The 21116-nt window shown below is 37.7% G+C and overlaps 1 protein-coding gene and 1 pseudogene across 1 annotated transcript; one reads left to right on the top strand and one right to left on the bottom strand.

The window, feature by feature from the left end:
• Window positions 1-2618: 2618 nt before the first annotated feature.
• LOC143635604 (uncharacterized) lies at window positions 2619-4901 on the top strand. Its single transcript, XM_077103391.1, has 2 exons — window positions 2619-2865; window positions 3200-4901. Exon 2 carries the CDS (start codon window positions 3201-3203, stop codon window positions 4677-4679), a length of 1479 nt encoding a protein of 492 aa, XP_076959506.1. The 5' UTR covers window positions 2619-2865; window position 3200; the 3' UTR covers window positions 4680-4901.
• A 4577-nt stretch (window positions 4902-9478) lies between these two features.
• Window positions 9479-16823, bottom strand: LOC143635603 (uncharacterized; annotated as a pseudogene).
• Between the last annotated feature and the right edge of the window lie 4293 nt (window positions 16824-21116).

Below are 21116 nucleotides of genomic sequence, written 5' to 3'. Positions count from 1 at the left end.
AGTTGGGAGAAAATTCACTTCATGGTGCAAGAGGGTATCGTGTTGGGTCACGTGATTTCGGAAAGGGGAATGGAAGTGGATAAGGCAAAAGTCCGGGTAATATCATCTTTACCACCACCTAAAAACATTAAAAGGGTAAGGTCATTTTTGGGGCATGCGGGTTTTATAGGAGATTTATTAAAGGGCTTAGTGTTATCACAAAACCTTTATGCAATTTATTATTAAAAGATGCTCCTTTTGATTTTACTAATGAGTGTGTGCAAGCATTTGATGTTTTGAAGGAACAGTTGGTGAAAGCTCCCATTCTACAACCACCGGATTGGTCAAAGCCGTTTGAGATCATGTGTGATGCTAGTGATACTACTATTGGAGCTGTATTGGGTCAACGAGTTGATAAAAAGCCGGTGGTAATTTATTATGCGAGTAAAACTTTATCCGAAGCGCAACTTAATTATACAACCACCGAAAAAGAATTGCTTGCGGTGGTGTATGCTTTGGATAAGTTTCGCTCGTATATTTGGGGGAGTAAGGTGATCGTTTATTCGGACCATAGCGCGGTTCGATACTTGATGGAGAAGAAGGATGCAAAAGCGCGTTTAATTCGATGGGTATTGCTTTTGCAAGAGTTTGACTTAGAGGTTCGGGATAAAAAGGGGTGTGAAAATGTCATGGCGGATCACCTATCCCGAATTCCTTTAGAGGGTGTTGATGACCCGATGGAGATAAACGAACGGTTTCCCAATGAACAATTGTTAGCCGTGTCGACTACACCGTGGTATGCCCACTTTGTGAATTATTTAGCAACGGGGTCTATTCCAAGTCATTGGGTGAAGAAAAGAAGACAACGGTTCATGGCTCAAGTGAAACAATATATTTGGGATGAACCGGATTTGTTCAAGATTGGTTCGGATCAAATGATAAGGAGGTGTATTCCTGATTCTGACGTGTGGGAAGTTTTGACTCATGCACATGCATCGGCGTGTGGGGGTCATTTTAGCGGTCAAAAGACGGGTTACCGGGTGCTCCAATGTGGGTTTTATTGGCCCACCATTTTTAAAGATTCAAGTGCGTATGCCCGACATTGCTTGAATTGCCAAAAGTTGGGTAGTATCTCGAAACGGGATGAAATGCCATTGCAACTGATTTTGGTGTTAGAGATTTTTGATGTATGGGGAATTGACTTTATGGGCCCGTTTCCAAACTCGAATGGATTTTTGTATATCTTGGTTGCGGTTGATTATGTGTCCAAGTGGGTAGAAGCGGTAGCAGCAAGAACCAATGACCATTTGGTAGTTTGTAAATTCGTTCAATCAAACATCTTTGCTCGGTTTGGTATCCCTCGGGTTATTATTAGTGATGGTGGGTCACATTTCAAGAATTTCAACTTTGGGAAGCTTTTAAAAAGGTACAATGTGAATCACCGAATTGCTACTCCTTATCATCCACAAACGAGTGGACAAGTTGAAGTGTCCAATCGCCAAATTAAAGAAATCTTGATGAAGACGGTGCGGGTCGATAGGAAGGACTGGTCTGCTAAGTTAAATGATGCGTTGTGGGTGTATCGGACCGCCTACAAAACTCCTATTGGCACAACTCCTTATCGGTTAGTTTATGGAAAAAGGTGTCATTTACCAATGGAGTTGGCACATAAGGCGTTTTGGGCGATCAAGAATGTCAACGCGGATTATAAGGAAGCGGGTGAATTGAGAAAGTTGAAGTTGAATGAGATCGAGGAAATCCGGGATGAAGCGTATGAATGTGCTTCCGCATATAAAGACAAACTAAAGAAAGTCCATGATGCAAAGTTAAGAAAACGGACTTTTGAAGTGGCTCAAAAGGTGTGGTTGTATAATTCAAGGCTAAAGTTATTTCCGGGTACGTTAAGGGCAAGTGGATGGGCCCATATGTCATCACAAAAGTGGGTCAGTTTGGTGATGTGGAGATAGAAGATGTTCAAGAGAAAACAAAACAGGTGGTGAACGGTCAAAGACTTAAACCTTACTTGGAAGGAAAGGACCTCAATATGCTCGATGTGGACCGGGTGAGTTATTTTTTACGCTCACCGGATGAGGAAACGAATTAAAAAGGCCAAGATATGTTGTATATTTTAGTTTAGGTTAATTTAGTTTTTATTTAAATTTGGTTTTAAAAAAATTACCTTCTTCGTTTTGGAGTTGTCCAAATCAAGTGTGGGGAAGTCCTTGTGATTTTTATACCATGTTGAGGACAACTCGGGTTTTTCATGAGGGGTAGGGTAATTTTTATTTATATCTTAATTTGGTAATTAAGTTTTTATTTTTGTTGGTTTTTGTTTGTTCCTTACCGTTTAAAAAAAATTGAAAAATGAAAAAAAACCTACAGGTCTACCATAACCTACGGTACCTACCGTAGGCTACGGTGGGGAGAAAAAATGCTACGCTAGCCCGAGTCTGTTGTACGGTGGAATTTGTGACCCAAGGCCACCGTAGGCTACGGTGTCCACCGTATCTTACGGTGGACCCTTGGAGCTGGGCGACGGGTTCCGGTATTTAAAAAAAAAAAAACAAAACAAAAATCACAATTAACCTACACCACATACGTATTTCCTATCACTTTCACCATTCATTCCACCTACATCTTCTTCATCTTCTCAAAACCTTCAAACCCTAACTCCCACTTCATACCATCATAACTTTCTTATTTCCTAACCAAATCAATTGATTTTTGGCTCTAAATTGGCTAGAATCTCACAAGGGTTTCAATTATACCATTGTATTTGTGAGAATCTCCCGTCTTGGTGGTCGATTGTGAACAACCAAGTCCGAAATGTTTTGGGTTTTTTGTGTATTTTGAAGCTTGTTCATCTTCATCCTCTACAACAACAAGGTATGTAATCTATTATCATTCTTGATGGTATATTGCAAGGAAATTGTAAGTTGTTCATAATTGTTGCTACATCCATACTTGCTTAAATTGTTGAATTGTTGAATAATGAGTTTGAATGTGTTATGGTTGAAGATGATTAGTATGATTTGAAACATAATTATGGGCATATTATTGGTCATTTAGTGGACATAATGTTAAAATTTTGTGAAATTGTTTGAAAAGTTGAATAATATGTTTGAGTAACATCTGTAATCATAATATTAAGCAAGTGTGAGGATGTTCAAAGTTGAAAAGTGATTAACTTTCTCTTTTGTTGTTTTGTTGTTGTGTTTAGAATGGGTCGAAAAGGAAAGGAACCGGTTGGGTCTTCAAGTAACCCGGCTGACCAACCGAAAAGAAGAAGGTTAATTTTTCAAAGGGATGACCCGGAAAGTGAGGAGGAAGAGGAGCAAATAAGGGAAAAGCCAATATGGAGATCAGGGTCTTTGGCAGATCAACCTCAAGAATGGCAAGCGGAGCTCTTCCATGATCAAATGAACGCGTTGAGACAACGAACTGATGCATTTATTTGCGAAAAAGAAGTAAGAGAAGAAGAATTTGGTCCATTTGGGGTTACCGCTAAATTCAGAGAGTTGGGTTGGGAAGCGGCTCTGAAATGTTATGACAAGGAATCAACTCACCTGTTCAATTCAGAAATACAAGAATGGATGGCTACCTTACGACAGGTTACAGGTAACCATCCATCAAAGCACAAGTTAATTGGTACTGTGAATGGGGTTCAAGTGGAAATGTCGTTTGACAGTTTGAGACGGGTGGCAAAATTCGATAGTAAACCGCATAATCAATATAAGTTCCCGGATTTGGACGATTTGTATTTTGCACCTGAGAAGTACCCGATGTGGAATACAATGTTGGATGATATGTTTTTTCCCGGAACATACGCCGGGAAATTGTACTGGAGAAATTTAAAGATGGAAGCAAAATTGATGTTAACGATAAGCATCAATAACGTCATACCGCGTCGAGGTGATAGGATCGAGGTACGATATCCCGAAGTTCCAATATTATACACGTTACTACATGGCTCACCACTGATTTCATATCGATTTTTAGTAACGAATAACGTATGGATAAGCCGGAATAGTGTGGACCGGAAGATCATACCACATTGTCGGTTAATAACGGCATTGTTGAAGAAATATGGTGCTATTCGAGTGGGTGATAGGGGTTCTTATAAGAAATTCAATCCATTTGACATTTCACATTTGGGGTCCAGTTGGGTATATTCAACTTCCGAACGGTACCACAAGTTGAAGAGTGACAGAAAGAGATGGAGAGTTTTGAAGGAAAATACAAGACCATTAATTGCGGGTGAGGAGGATGACCCAGAAAGTGAAGATGAGTTGAGTGGTGATGAGGCATATCATGATGATCCAAATGTAACTCATATGAATGTGGATCAAGGGGGACCGAGTGGGGATGGAAGTCAACCGGGAATGCAATCGGGTTATGTTGGAAGTGCATTTGACTATGCACAAAGGCCGTATGATTCGAGTTGGGCTTATCAAGGAACAATGCAAGAGGTGGTAGAAAGACAAAGACCGCCCACGTTTGGGAATTGGCCCGAATATTCCCAAACCATTTTTGATCAACAAACCTTCATGGGTACGAGCATGGAAAGGGCATTAAAGTGGAGTTATGATCGACAAGAGCAGTGGAACCGCACCCATGCATATGCCTTTGAAGATGACATGAACAGCCGATACCTTGATGATCGTCAGCGACGAATGCATGACGTGTGGCATGCGGGATAGCCGGTTGTGGCCGACCCGCCATATGTGGATTACACCACTTTGCCACCGTATGATGGTAGTGTGTCATACCCTACACCACCATTGCATCATTCTAGCTGGGTGGATCCCAATCAAGGTTCAAGTCAAAGCACCTCGCAACAACAAGGAGGTGAGCAAGGTGGTGATGGTCAAGATGCATTTGGATTTGGTGAGTTCAACGATGTGATGACGTCCATTTTCGGGCCAGCCCGACCGCCCTTCTTCTGATGGAATCTCGTGTTACCAGGTGAACATCATTTTGCGTAGATTTGTATAAGTTATCTTTTGTGTTTTTATTTGTTTGTGGGTGGATAGGTGGTGGACAAAATACTTTTGATTAAGTATTAAAGGGTTGTGTTGAAAAGAGGGTTGTGTTTGAAGTAGTTTGTTTCTTTTGTCTCTCAAAAACCGTACATTGGGGACAATGTATCCCAAGTGTGGGGATGGGGAAAATTTTGTTTGTTTTGAAAAATTTCGTTAAAAGAAAAAATAAAAAAAAATCAGAAAAATAGAAAAATTTAAAAAAATGTGTTTAAAAGAATCGGAAAGTGGTAAGATGGCGGGGTGAAGTTTTGGTCCCTTTTCATAGTCACAATTCCCTAAATAACATGTGCCTAGTTGTTTTAAAAAGGAGATTATGTAGTTTTCTAACCAAGGTTAGCATGTTTTCGGTGTAATAACTTGCATAACACGTTTGTTACACTTGGAAATTGAGAAAGCAAGGATTGGTGAAATGGTTGATATTCTCCGATAGAACTTGTACAATTAGTGCATTTCGAGATCTTAGGTTGGCATGAGTGCAAAAGTGATAAAGGCACTTAGGTTAAGCCTCATCTGGATGAGCGAGAGTGTGGGTTTTGGAGGGTTGGGGCCTCATACATTATACATATGAGGATGGTTATGTGAGGGGCGGGGGGTTGGCTCCTTTAGAAAACCTTATTGGGCCTATTCTTTTATTTGATCAACCCCGGTGTTATTTTGCGAAACAATCCGACTTTATAGGTTTCTATGTAATTGTTTTAGTATTCATCAATTAGAGATGTGAAGCATTATGTTTATCATGCTAGTATGTAATGTTCAAGTATTATATTAGTTCAAAAAAAAGGGTTGTATTAGAATTACGATGTTTATGTATGCAATATTCAAAGTATTATATATTGAGTGAAAAGAAAAACAAAAAAAAGAAAGAATAAAAGAAGAGAAGTTAGTGATGATTATAGTTGTTTATTTTATTTTTAATTTTCTTAGATTGTTTGTAATAAGTTGGATCGGATCGCTTGAGCTACTTTCAATATTCCCTTCCATACCCTTACACTTGGCCCCATTACAACCCGTTTTAAGACCTCTTGATTTGTATTCATGTCAAATGCATTTACATAGGTGGAGATTTGATGATTGTACAAGCGTATGCGAGGAGAATTGATTAAATGCAACATTGTATGAATGATCACCAACACTGCGTTCTCGAGTTTTTAATTAAAAGAAAGGAAAGTATAAGACTGGATAGGATGGGAGAAGAAAAGAAAGTACATGCATATAATGCATTCTCAAGTTTAATGAAAAATGAAAGAAAGTGGAAGAAAAGAAATGGTTAATTACATTCTTTAGTTTAAATGAAAGGAATGGAAAAGAAAAAAATGTGTAGTTTTACAAATATAGCCTTTTCAAAACAATTATTAGATGTAGATTGAAGGGTAAAGTGATAATTTTAAATATTTATCATTTCATTTCTTTCCAAATCATGCCAAATTGGCAAGAAAACATTGGGACTTAAAACACCCAAGTTTTTCTATCATTTCCTATCATTTCTTTTATAAAAAAAACTCAATAATGAAGATTCAAACTAAAATCTTATCATTTCCTTTCTTATCCCATGGAAAAAAAACTCAAGAATACAGTGCAAGGAAAAGTTAATGTGTAAATGTGTGTTATGTGTAGGTAAAAACCGAAAGCATATTAGGTTTGGTTAGAAATCTTTGGTTTAAATGGAAAGTCAAGTGAACTAGTGCACCCGATAAAAAAAAGGGAATAGGGTATGACTTGGGACCTTAACTGAACCGGAATTGTGGTAAGATTGGTGGAAACAAGTTGAATGTAATAGAAAGATCTTGTTTTGAGATGTTGCTTGAGGGCAAGTAACGTGTAAGTGTGGGAATGTGACGGGTGGTCCATGGGACAACCCTTAAGTGGTTTAAGTTCATTAATTTTGATGCGTTTAATCGGTTTATCTTGTTGAATTGGTTAACTACGTTTACTCATGTAATGGCAGGTATGAAAAGCTAGATGATGGAATTACGAGAACGTAGGCGAAAACGGTGGCGAAAACGGACTTGGAACGAATTAAATATCTTGAAAATAAGAAGTTGGTCTGAAGACCACCGTAGCTTACGGTACCCACCGTAAGCTACGGTGGGGTTGAAGAAATCAATCTGCCGTATGGCAGATTCTAGCTACCGTCGGGTTTTGGAAGCCACCGTAAGCTACGGTTGCCACCGTAGCTTACGGTGGAGGCGACGCTGCAACTTTGTAACTGCCGTTTTTCTTATATTTGGGACGGTTTTTTTCATATGAATGAGATTTTTTCATCAAGAAACACCTGGAGGCGATTTTTGGAGACAAGAATATTATTTTGAGTGTGGTAATCATTAAAGACTTGTTTTTGATTCATATGCAAATTATAATCGAAGGAATGACGAACCGAATCATGTTCGGCTAAACTCTTTTATGTTTTCCCTCGGATTGTAAGGTTTATTATGCTTGTTTGGTTGAATGTTTTATCAATTTCTGAGATAATATTTGATCTTATTGATTTCATTATTATGATGTTTATGTATTGATTGATAGATTATTAGTTTATCGATTTTGTGTTCTAAACCGTCAGTTCTTGGTTCTTTAAGTAATCGAGATTAATCGGGATGGATTTAGGGTTAGATAAACTAATTGGTTTTTGATTGATCACCTTGCGTTGTATAATCCAAGTACTTGATCTTCATTTATCGCATTCGTTTACATAAACACGAACTCAGTTTAAACATCAACTGTAACATTCATGGAAACCTGAAACCGAGGGAAAGCATATTTTCGCATACTGTTTAAAACTCGTTTATTGCTTAATTCTTTTTGTTATCAAAACCAAACAACCAAGTCGTTGAATTTACTTTTTGCATTTAGTTTAATTTAGATAAATTACATAACTACTTGGTAACACAATTTCCACAAACTCCCTGTGTTCGATATCCGCTTACCGCTATCTAATTAGTTGTATTCGGTTTATTTTTGAGTGAGTCTTCGACCACACGTCAACAAGCCGATCACTTTTTAACATTCATGCAATCTAACCCATAAATGATAAATCAACATTTTTTTGGTATTTATATATGTACCATATATAAACTTGAATATTTTCTTTTTTAACACAAATATATACATTACATACTTTTTTTTGAAAGTTGAACTTCATTAAAACACACGCGAAAACCACCCACTCTCCAAGGAGGAGAGAGGGGGCGTGATTCACATTACATCAAAAACAAATTACACCAAGAATTCCAATCGCTAACCGAAGCCTTGTGTCTATTCTTATACCACAGAAAACTATACGCCTTAATATCCGCTACAATGTCAACAACTTTGCATCTCTTATTATTAAAAATATGTTCATTCCTTGCTTTCCATATTCGCCAACAACAAATCATAACCACACCTTTAAGAATCTCCTTTTTCACTAACGAAATCCCCTTCAACTTATGCGACTCCATCAAATCTTTCACGCTAAACGCAAAGAAATTAGGGAGCTCGCACCATCTTAAAACCCCCTTCCACACCCCGGTAGCAAACCCACAAGCCGTAAAAATGTGATCAACCGTCTCCTCACCATCATCACAAAAAACACAAGCACTATTATCGGTGTTTATATTCCTTCAACGCAAGGCCGTCTTAGTAGGAAGACGATCTAATAAGGCTCTCCACATAAAAATATTACACTTATCTGGAATCCATTTACACCACTCTATAGCCAACTCGGTATTACTTAGGCGTCTACCAGCCAACCAACCTCTAACAGCTGCAGCCGAAAAGGATCCCCTTGGGTCACTGTCCTAACTCCACGAATCCGCCGAATTCTTTATAGCCACCTGCTTTACAACATCGATCAACTCTTGCAAATGTATCAATTCAAAAAAAGTCGGGTCTTTCTTCCAAGACCACATCAATAATAGCACCGAACCCTCCATCTTTAATCTATCTTTCACCACGCATCTTTTATCATTGTCCAAAGCAAAAAGATCTGGAAATCTATCCCTTAAACAACACTCCGGCACCCACCGGTCTAACAAAAAACGCACTGATGACCGGTCTCCCACGGAACAATTTATAAGATCATTGAAGTAGAGATGGTCCACCTTCAACTTATTGCATTCCTTAATTATATTTGACCAAACACTAGGCAGACTACACTTCACAGAATATACCTCCCATTTCAAAATAAGTACGAAAGTTCCAATTCTTGCCTAGCTAATACATGTTCTTAATTTCAAAATAAGTCAACCTTATCTTTTGATCATAACTTTTAAGTCCTTCAAACCATACATGCAAAGGCTCAAATGGTTCATATATATGTTGTGAGACCAAAAGTTGTCATATTATGCAAACAATGATCTTGGTTGCATCAAAATGGAGTCAATTTTATTTTATAATAAAAAGATAAAAAATAATTATTTGTAACCGTCCCGGAAGCTTTACATATCAATTACTTGGCTTCAGTTTCTTTTAAAAAACTTGAATTATTCTGAAAATTGCGGCGAGTCCATGCATAGATGGACTAGGTTCTGTTGGTACTTGGTGTATAACTCACCAACCGCAATAACTACTTCATTTTGTGGGTTTAATCCATGTAGCACGAGCAACTTTTCCTTGACCGACGGGTCTTCATTAGGATCTAAGTTTTCTATAAATTCAGCATGAACTTCCCGACATGCAATAATAAACATGGCGGCTGTATCGGGTTGCTGAGCCTCGTGCAGTGCTGCTAATGCATCTTGCAACGAACCAGCTGCTACATACATTATTAGTGCCCTGCATTCCATAATCATTCAACCATTCGGGTCAAAGTTTCAAGAAAGTCCAGCTATTTGAATAGGGTAAGGCAGGTCAAATATCTATAAGTGAATTATACCTCTAGATGTTGTGTTCAACATTTAAGACATGCCCTGCTCATCTTTGCATTACCCTGAAAATTATAACAAATGAAATGATGCATATCTAAATAACATAACAGAATAAACACAATTAATAATATAAAAACATGAACGATCCTATTTATAAGATTTCTTATCTTTATGTACAACTAGGCCTGTGAGTGAACCGAACGAAGCATTTGTCGTTTAACTCTAACTGAACAAAAATTAAACGAACAAGATTTTCTTGTTCGTGTTCGTTCATTAATAGTCTAAACAAACGGTTCACGAACAAAAACGAATACCACTGAGCTAAAATCAATCTAAAGTAACTGTGAACAACAGTTTGTTGGTTCTAAAAAGTTATTATTACTAAACAAAATTGTAATGAGCCTACAAAATTTAAATGAATACATTAGCGACTTAAACAGATTGACTTAAAAAATGTAAACTAACGAACATAAGGGAACAAACGTAAACAAACTTAAAGGAACGAACATAAACGAACCTTGCATAGTCAGTTCCTTTCAAATGTGCTGCTGCCAAAGTTGCAGCATCTGTCCAACATCCAGCATCTTGGAGCTAAAAACATATGAACATAACATACACCTTTAAGAATTAAATCAATCATAAATGTCTAATCAAAGTATCATGTTTTAGGTATTTATCAGAAACAATAACTTCCTAAAAATACAACCTGTGAACAAGCTTCCTGATATCTCCCAACAGAGCAAAGCAAATGCGTGCCCGACAATGACCTGTCCGTCCTCACCATATTTGCTACAACTACCTTAACCGCCAGTTCATTCAGCGACCTTGAAACTGCAGATGAAAGAGCAATCGCACACAGAGCATTCAGATAGAAAAACGAGCTCTCTGGTGGAGTTGATAGCAGTAAATGCACAACAGCATTCAAATTACCAACCGTCACAAGCCTGATATATTATCAGGAAATCCAGTTACCAATTGGGTTATTATGTATCATCACTATCAATCTAAAAACCCAATAACGATATAAACTCACTCATGTACACAGTTCTGTATAGACTGTTCACCCTCCAGTTGCTCATGCCATGCAATACGTTCACTCGCATTTTCCCACAACTCTTGTTGGTCAAAAGCCATCATCCTAAGTTGGCCATCATTCTACCAAGACAGATATAATATTATGTTTCAAGCAAACTGACATTTTTTCCATAAAGAAGCATAAATCATGTTACCACTAAATTTGTGTGATTTTGTTGGAAAGAAGCATAAATGTACCACTAAATTTGTGTGTGTTGACACTGCTTTAGATCTCCCTTTGGTAAACATCCTAGCTGTCATCAACTGATGTAGTTGGAAGTTTTACGGGTGCTCGTTTCAAAGATTTGTTAGATAACATGTTCAACAAGTGTTTTATTGCACGCGGAAATTGCAACCAAAAGTAAGCCTCTAGGGTTTCACCAAATATTGCAGCAGCAAAAGAAAACCTCGCAGCAGAACCCTTGTTGAGTATAGAAGCATACTGTCGCACACTTTCGTCATCTAATACACAACCTGATTCAATATAACATACAAGATTATAAAAAAAGAAAAAACTAATGAACTTTTTCATATATCATATATGTATGTATGTATGTATGCATATGCATATATGATCATGATCATTTTAGAACTTCCCAAAAACTGAAGGACTTTAAGAGCTCTTAACAATTAATCATTTTCTTTATTTAGGTTATGTATCTAATATTCTTGGAGGGTAGTTTTATCACATATTATACGAAATTTCTGAATTCTGATTACATGTATCTATGTTGGTTATTACACATATATGTAAATACGCAATCTGGTTGTTATGCATATATAAACTTGTGATTACGTATATGCAATCACATAACTACATATAATAAATGACAAAACCACCATCATATAATATTAAATATATGAAATAAACTGAATAAAATGGTTAGTTGTTAAGAGTTCTAGAAGTTTTTGAATTATTTGAAAGTTATGAACTGGTCCTGATCCTATAAAGCTTACCTTCTCTTCGGTAAGGGTCTAATGCTTTAAGAAGCAACTCGGGGACAACCGAGTCACCAATAGGCGACGCATCAATCAAATAACTACGAAGGTCTCCAACAGATGATGAACTTCTTAACATTTGGGGATTCCCTTTAATATCTGGAATTGCACTATGTGTGTCAAACCATGAGGGCTTTACCCCATATTGCAAGATCAACCTTAATGCTTGTTATGAAATACAATTTAACTCTATCATGTTCACAATGAAAGGATAAATAAAATATTGCTAGTATTATATTACCATGGCATGTGGTGTAGGAAGCAATACTGGAGAACATATTGGCATTGGTCGAAAACGTTCCTTCACACATCCGGGATGCGTTACATTACTGATTCTTTTGTCACTGAACGGAAATATTTTAAACGTTAATGAATATATTATTTAACGTAGCTGGAAATCAAAGCAAGTGAGATGTGATACATACATGTTAACCTGAATAAGACGAAAGCTACTATCGGCTCCAGCAATACATAATATCAAAGGATCATTTTAATCGGTTCGCACAGGTAACCAATCAAGTTCCAGTACAAGGGTTCCTGGATACTGAGTCTGCAATAAGGAATTGGCTAATGGATCCTTTGAATCCTGAAAGTGAAAGATTTTAATTCAATTATATATGATTTGACAAATATTATTCAAATATTATGTACCTAAAAATATGTTGGAACATAGGTGACAAACAGCAAGTAAGAAAAGAAGCAAAATGCTACTTTTCTCACTTACAAGATCAAATATTGAAAATGTATTGTCATTAAACAAAACAGCAATGCGTCCGAGGCTACGGTCTCCAAGAACAACATGCGAGAATTTGATTCTTCTAATTCCTTCTCTGTGAGTGCTGAAAGAGGAAGATTGTCCAGTTGTCACGTCCCACCACCGAACATTCCCTAATTTGTCCCCCATAACTTGACATACAAATCATGCTGTTGTTGTTTTTTTAATGATATTAACCCTTATGAAAATAAACTAACCACATGAGGAATACGATAAGCCATTGCTGTAATCAGTCCTTCAGAAGAAATAAATGATGCATCGGGCCATTTCGGTCTGCAAAGTAGGAAATAATCATCATGATACATCAGCATAGACAACTTATGCGAAGTATGCCAAGTAAAGGGAAGATATAAAATATTAGACTTCCGAATCTTCCAAAAACTCACTAAAGAAATTGAATAACAAAAGGATGTTGAACTTAAACACAACACAAAATCTTCAAAAAAAACATGTGCCTAATGATGTAACTGAACATGAGTGAATGAAGCAGACCTAAATGGGACTACAAAATTCCAAATATCCTTATAGCATATGTACCTGAAATCTCGGATCCTACGTCCATGAAATTCAAACACTCCGAGTGCACCATTTACTAGAGCAAATGCAAAACTTTCTGTGAAGTCTTCTTGAGCTCCATCTGCATGTTACTTTTGAGCATTATTGAAAACCTTATTTCTTCCAAGTACACATAGGACAAAGTTCCAAGAGATGAAGGGATAAATTAAGTGAAAGGATCTGACTAGAGTCCGTAGGGGCCCCTGCCATGTCAGCTGTCTGATCTTGTGAACTAGCTGCGGGTTGCTTAAATGGTCCACTCTGATTCGGTCGTGGAACCGCGGGAAGAGTCCATTCCAAAACTGTGAATGAAAGAGCTAAAGACCTAAGCTGCAAAGATAATAATAATAATAATGAAATAAAGGTAACAACAATTAACATACGAAAATCAACACAAATATAATCAGCTAGTTTACCATAATTGGAGTTTTTTTCATTGCCCAAACCTCCACGGGCGCATCACGAAGTAAGATCAAAAGATACCTGCAAAATGCATTAGTGTATATTTTTTTTATTTACAAAATTGAACCACTTTGATAATTATGACAAGTGGAACAAAAACAATAATTAATTTTGTACACCTTCCAGAAGACGAAACCCGCAGAGCTCTAATTGGTGCGCGCTCAGGCTTTTGTAGAACCTTGAACATTCGATTAAGACCGCTGCGAAGACATGTAACAACAAGCCTATTCACAAAGCCTCCAGATTTTCTCATTTCCCTGAATTAACATATGTGAAAACAATAAGGTTAACCAAGAAAGTAGTAATGTGTTGACCGGATTTAGAATATTTCATACCAGACTGTGTGAGAATGAGACAAGTCTAGTATTTCCAAGCCACCTTAACCCTCTTACAACACCATCATGGACAGAAAAACTTGCAGCTATAGCATTTGCCGACACATCAATAATGTCGATTGAGCCATTTTGAGTTCCCAAAGCAACCAGTGGAACAGCTACAACCGGAAGGTTTCCTCCACCTTCATATATAGTATCTCATTTTGCGTTATAACTAGTTTACTGCTACTGTTATGTTTATCTGGATAATATACTCTACATATAAGTAGTTTACCACTACTATTGTGTTCACAGGTTTTCTAGATTCTATGCTTTACAGTTTACATATCAGTACTTTGCTGCTACTATAATGTTATTCCTGCACGTATCCTATCATTAACTTGCTATGAATGAGATTTTACTGTGTACGTTTGTTAAAACCTAATAGCAAAAGTTGCATAAAATTCGGTTTCAATTGATAAAGGAAAACAACACAACTCACTTGCCAAAGTAGCTGTCATAGAAGGAGATGGTACAGCCAACATAGTCACCATTGAAGAAAGCAGATGAAGCTGACCAACAAGGCTAATCTGCATCAAATACACAAAATGCATCAATGATCAAAGCTAAACAAGTGCGTATAAACCTAATATGAGAAGTTAAGTATGAACCTTTAACGTCAGCTTTTCCGGGCTTATATTGGAGGCCGATGAATAACCTTTGCCAAATTTCATGGAATCACTAGAGGATAGAACCGGCACTTTACTAGTTTCTGCACCATTTGCAACATCTGATTCATCTTTTGATCATCCGTGGAGCCTTCAGAATTAAGAAGCCAATTCCATATTTTCCCATCATCAGAAATTGATAACAAATATGTTTTACAGATTCGATTCATCACGAAAATCTAGAGGATTGTCGAAATCCATTTCAAATTCCTTCTCAGACCATGAAACTCTATCCACATCAGAAAAATGCATGCTAATGTTTTGCAGAGTGGAATCAGATTGAGAGATCACAACTGCAAGAAGGGAAGGTACAGGCACAGATGACCCAACTGATGGCACCGGCTCTTCCATCATACACATATCATGCACCTGTTCCCCTCTATAACTATAATAAAATTAATATTAAAATAAGATCTAGGAACATTAATGCATACACAACAAGTTAACCAATAATATATAGGGCCATCAATACAAACCCTCTGATATCTAATCGATCCCACACTGTTTCAAACGGCCGTCTAGATAGAGTTCAGATGGACGTTTTGACGAAAATAATTTCAAAGATTCACCGTCTATGGTCAAAACGACTGTCCAGTTTTGGCCAAACAACTGTTGTGACCAATAATAATCGAGAACAGCCACCCGAATATTTGACCAATAATTTTCTAAGTTTGACTATTTTTGTTTGCAAAACGGTTGTATGAGTGTTTAATTAGTGAATGGCTGTAGCATGACCCATAAAATGTACTTACTCCTTGGGACGCCAGGCGGTGAGGCGACCATCAAAATGAGCACAATAAACCAGCACCATGCTCGGGTCAGGTAAGACGTCTAGAAACTTCCCACACCTTCTGGGTACAAAGGCGTTTCATACTGCAGATCAAAGACAATTAATTCCCTAGGGAAAGTAACATATAGAATGTGCCTCCAATGAGGCGAAAAGGCAAGCTTCACCACATAAGCAGGATACAAAGCCGAAGCTGGAGCATTATTAACCGGACTGACAACACAGCTTTCCTTCTCCAGCTTCACCAGTTCAGAGACGTCCGTGGCGATCTTAAGCTCCTCCAAGGCCACGTCGGATTCGGAGGCGCTGCCATGGACATTGATTGACAACAAGAACCATTTCAAGCTCATGACGCAGAAATGGCGGGAGTCGAAGGGATCGCGTTTAATGCACGAGAACGTTTCGTGTGCGTTGTGGTATTTGAAGAAGCATTTGCCGGTGTAGATGTTGTAGAGTGTCAACGTCGACGGACCGGCTAGAGCAGCGATGACCCAAGAGTCGGATCTGGACTGGATCCAACAGAGGCCTTGGATGCCCAGTTTTAACGTCTGGTCGGTTTTGAGGAACATCGAAGGAGCAGGTGCTTTCGAGCGGAGGTCCAGAAGGCAAATGCGGCCTTGACGGTCGCCTGCAGCGAGGAGGAGGTGGGAATGTGAGGATGTCGGGTCATGGGAGAGGACGTCTAGACGGATGGTGACCGGGCACCATCGGACCGAGGTGACGAATGGGGACAACGAGCTGCTGCTGGCGGGAAGCGGGATAGGGAAGACGGAGATGAGCTGCATGGACCGAGTGTAGAGGATGGGGACGGTGCTGCCGGCCGCGTAGGCGAGGAGGCCGGTGGATACGAGGTTAGCTGATCCGCCGTTGTTGCGGGAGGGTGGCCCCGGTAGCATGCAGTCCGATGAATCAGCTTGCTGTAGTCGGATTAATGACATCTTTGTGAGATCAAAGGTATCATCACATCTACGTGATGAAGGTGATTGTAGTAATGTAATGCCAGAAGAAATTAACTACTTTTTGTTTTGCTACTTTTAGTTTAGATATTTTGAGAAAATTGAAACGCATTATAGTTATTACACATGTTGCGAAAAAAACCTAATACTTAGGTGTGACAGAATGGGTGGGTTGATCGGGAAACATTGGGTGACAATTTCGTTCGGCTTATAATGGGTTGTGACCGGCGGTGGTCCTAGGACTTTTTACCAATGGGTCCCATTTTTTTTGGTGTTAAGTTTTTTCGAGTCAGTCGTTGTACGAGTAGGGTGGGATGAGGAACATAATAAAAAAATATCATATTAAAAAACTATATATAATAATAAATTATTAGAAACACACACAAAATAAGATCTCTTTCTTCATAACTAAAATCACATGGATATAACTCAGCCAATCTTAATATCTTTTGAAACATCAGATGCACTAAAGTTATTGTTCAGTCTCAAGCAACCAATAGGTGTAAGTAGAGGAGGGCAGCCACCAACGAGAGTCACAATGGCGGTTGTTGCAAAGTGAGTTTGTGTTAAAGAATGATTCGAGATGGTCAGCCTCCTAATTAGCCTTTTGTAGCAGACAAATACTCTAAGAAAATTAAGATAATAAGAGTAACTTTGTTCTAAATTTTTATTGATTCATAAAAAAAAGCCTATTAAAGGCATTCAAAACAAGAATATCAGAAGGAAATAAACATACACCTAATGGGCCAACCACCCACTAATCTACTAACTTGGACATCCACTAAAAGGAAAAAAAACTAGAAAACAGGACTTAGACAGGCTCTAACTTGTGACCTGTCTGATATAAACAAAATGGTGTCACCTGAGCTAAGTTATTTTGATAGCATGGGTTGCAGCTATTAATTCTTCTGGGGTCCATGGAAAATTTAATATGTTGTCTCTAATGTGGGTCTATCCCTAACTGTCACACCCAATTGACGATGGATTATACGTCTGGGCACAACCGTGAATGCTCATAGCTCATGACACTAATTAAGATTGAAGTATTTTCTAATGGGGGCGAACTTGCGGTCCTATGACCACAACTTGTGGCATGGTTCGTAGAAAGATGTGGAAATTGGGTTTTTGACCCCATATATAAATATACCTTTAGGCTTATGAAAAAGGAATTTCTTCAAGCCGTTTGGGGTATCCGGAAGCCATTCTCCACCTTCTAAACACTTCCTGATCATAGATTCCTCCATGATTAAAAGATTCCACTCAACAATTGAAGGATTCATGACGCAGAGGCAAGGCTAAACCACTCTTGACCACTTCAGGTGTAGGGTTTTGCATATGACTGAATTTTATAAACATTACTTATATTGGGATTTAGTTTGATTAATCTTTTGGTTGATTATATCTTTATGTTTATCTGAACCAATTAAACATATGTTTTTCTAGAACTTCTTTTGTCATCAATTATTTGTTTGTGTTTATCAACATTTAGGATTAAGTTCCTACCATCATTGAACCATTTGCCATTAATTATTGATATATTATATTAATGAACTGGTAATTAGGTAGATCGTATTCAGTTGTGTCAATTCGTCGGATTAAGTTATGTGAATCACCATAACCAAACTACAATGTCTAGTAATTATTTATCTGTTCTAATAAACAAATTATGTCTATGTGATCCCCCAATTGGTATAAGTTTGGTCAGTCAGTTCATGCACTACTCGAACCTGAAGTGTAGTCACTTTTTCTCAAATTGTGTTACAACCAACTCAATTTTCAAACCGCTTGACATCGTCTATCCGCCTTAGTTAATTAATCAGTAAACAATGAACATGAATTGCACTTTCCGCTGATTCCCTGTGGTTTCGACTCCTTACTTGCAATTGCTAGTAAAGGTATTTTATAAATATTTTTGATTGACCTTTCAACATCGATCAAAATGGCGCTATTGTCGGGGATTCAACGCGCAAAGTGCTAGTTTAGTGTGTTTGTTTGCTTTCACTTTTAGTTTAATTATTTTTATCAGTTTGACGCGGGGTGTTCGTGTTTTATGTGTGCATGTAATCTTATAGGTTTATGTATACAAGGTATTCAAAGAATAAGGAGACATTTTAGTTTGACCCAGATATTGAAAAAACAGCTAAAAGAAACCGGGCAGCTCAAAGAATGGGTCAGAATAAAGAGTTTGAAGCCGAATCGTCACAACCAAAAGTTAAAGAAATGAGTCAACAAGACAAACAAGTGCCACCCACAGACCCAACCAAAAACCAAGAGAAACCCATCAACCAAGAATATCCAATACCTCAAAAATCCCTGAAAATAACCCACCACCACCTGGTTAGAACCAAAACCGAAACTAATCTAACCGAGGTGGAAACCAGATCCAAACAACAAACTAACCTTGACAATGACCCTTTGGCTTATCAAAATTTTGAACCTCAAACTTACAAAATCAAGTACTCCCTCAAGGATATAACATAAATAACAAAGTAAATCGAGGGGATTATAACCAGTCGGTTAAGTCGGGTCCACAAAAACGTCCAGGGCCGTTGGAATTCAGGAATGATGGGAATATGGATAATGGAGATGAAAAAGATTTTGAAGATGATCAAGGGGTTACTCAACAAAATCAATACCAACAAGCACCTCCCTAGAATTACCAATATTATCAACAAAATTAGTCCCAATACCATTACAACCAACAACAACAAATACCTAGATCACCAGTGAACATGTGACCCCAACTCCATTATATGATTATGATGATGAATTCCCACAAGCTTATATTCCACCTCTAGTTCGTGGAGTACAAATCCACTTCATTCCACAGGTGGCAACAAACATTCTCTCGATTATGTCCTACTTAGAGATGGAAGAACTTTTAAGTTAGACAAAGTAGCTTGACTGGGCTACCCACTTTTCACGGGAAAGCAACATAGGAGTTGTATTTTCACCTGAGTGACTTTAACTCCATTTGTGCTACCATCTACAGTCAAGGGTTTATAGTTGATAAGGTTAAACCAATAGTATTTTAGTTCATTTTGAAGAATTCGCCTAAGCAGTGGTTTCTATTAGGGGTGTACACAGACGGGACCGGACGAGCCCATGTCCGTGTTCGTCTGTTAAGCTTTTGACGGACAAATGGACGGTTCACGGACACACTACCGAATGAAAATTCATGTCTGTGTCCGTTCATTAATAAATTGATTTTGTCCGTGTCCGTCCGTTAATATTCTAAACGGACATTAGCGGACACTAATGAACAAACGAACATATAGACATTAATGGACACTGATGGACAAACATAAATGATTACATATTAATTCCACACATAAATCCAAATATCTTCACCTACTAAATTTGGGATTACACCACATAATATCCAAAAATACATTGAACACTTAATACATTAACCAAAACACAATGATATCAAAATAGTTTGTTGGTCCTCTTGGAGTTCAAATTCTTAGTTTTTCATTTTTCAAGGAATTTCAATATACACAATACCGTTTTCATCATTTTCTACAATGATAAAAGAAAATAATTATTATTATATTAAATGTTGATAAGAAAATGAAATTTAGTTGAAAACAAATAACATTACCTTGTTTTTCTTTTTTTAAGCCTGTAGTAATGGCGATACCAATCAGCTCCACAAATAAGCATATCTACCGTCCGAGTACCTAAAGAAGCACAATGTGGATCGACAACCTTCCCAGATGCATTAAAAGCTAATTCTGAGGCAGCTGTGGTGATTGGAATAGCTAAGATATCAGCTGCAAATTTTGACAAAATTCTATACTTGTGTTTGTTTCTCTTTCCACCACCCCAACGCATCAAAATACACCCCCATTTCAGTAATGAAAAGTTCATTTTCCAAATAAGTGACTAATTCTGACTTGACACTTTCAACACAATCAACGCTTCTAATATGTTGATCATACTTAGCACTGATGACTGTCGTTCGAGTCATGCAAAAACCTAGTTAAACTATATAGATAGGATAAGTAAGGTATCGTATCCACCAGGAGTATGTAGTCAATGTAATCGTGTAAACAATTTCAATATTATGAAGTAACGGATTTGGTGCTGATCACACAAGCAATTAAGTTGAATTTAGAGAATTAAGCAAACAAACAAATAAACGAGTTTCAATCAATTAACACAAGCAAATCACACCCGGGAATTCAAGTAAGCAACCTATAGTGATCTCATGCAACCTAACAGATTAATTATTAATGGTTAACTACAGACTGATCACTCAAACAAAACCTTAGACATCAACAATCGCTTTACACACGACACTGGTTATCAAACAGTCCTTGCCAGTGTGACTCAGTTAAGGGCAATTATATGTTTTATCGTATTTAATCTAATCAAACAATCATATGATCAATTATCTAGCAACTAGTAACAAATCGTTCAGACCAACGTAAACCTAAACCGGTTGAACACACAGAAGTACCAAACATCAATAATCATATATCAACCATCAATAGCTATACATAGTGTTCTTAGTTACATGAGAAAAATTGAAAAGATTACAACCTATACATTCCCGGGTGAGATTCTAAGAGATTAGCCGAGCCTTGACATCGTTAGAT

Source organism: Bidens hawaiensis, unplaced genomic scaffold, assembly GCF_021521415.1.
Source record: "Bidens hawaiensis isolate Kalapana, Puna unplaced genomic scaffold, B.hawaiensis_p1.1 tig00007614_1, whole genome shotgun sequence".
Taxonomy (NCBI): Eukaryota; Viridiplantae; Streptophyta; class Magnoliopsida; order Asterales; family Asteraceae; genus Bidens; species Bidens hawaiensis.
Note: the sequence above shows the minus strand (reverse complement) of the source record. Positions and strands in the feature narration are given on the sequence as shown.

What these genes read in the sequence shown, in the direction of transcription:
- LOC143635604 (XM_077103391.1), top strand. Translation starts at nt 3,201, where the DNA reads ATGGGTCGAAAAGGAAAGGAACCGGTTGGGTCTTCAAGTAACCCGGCT.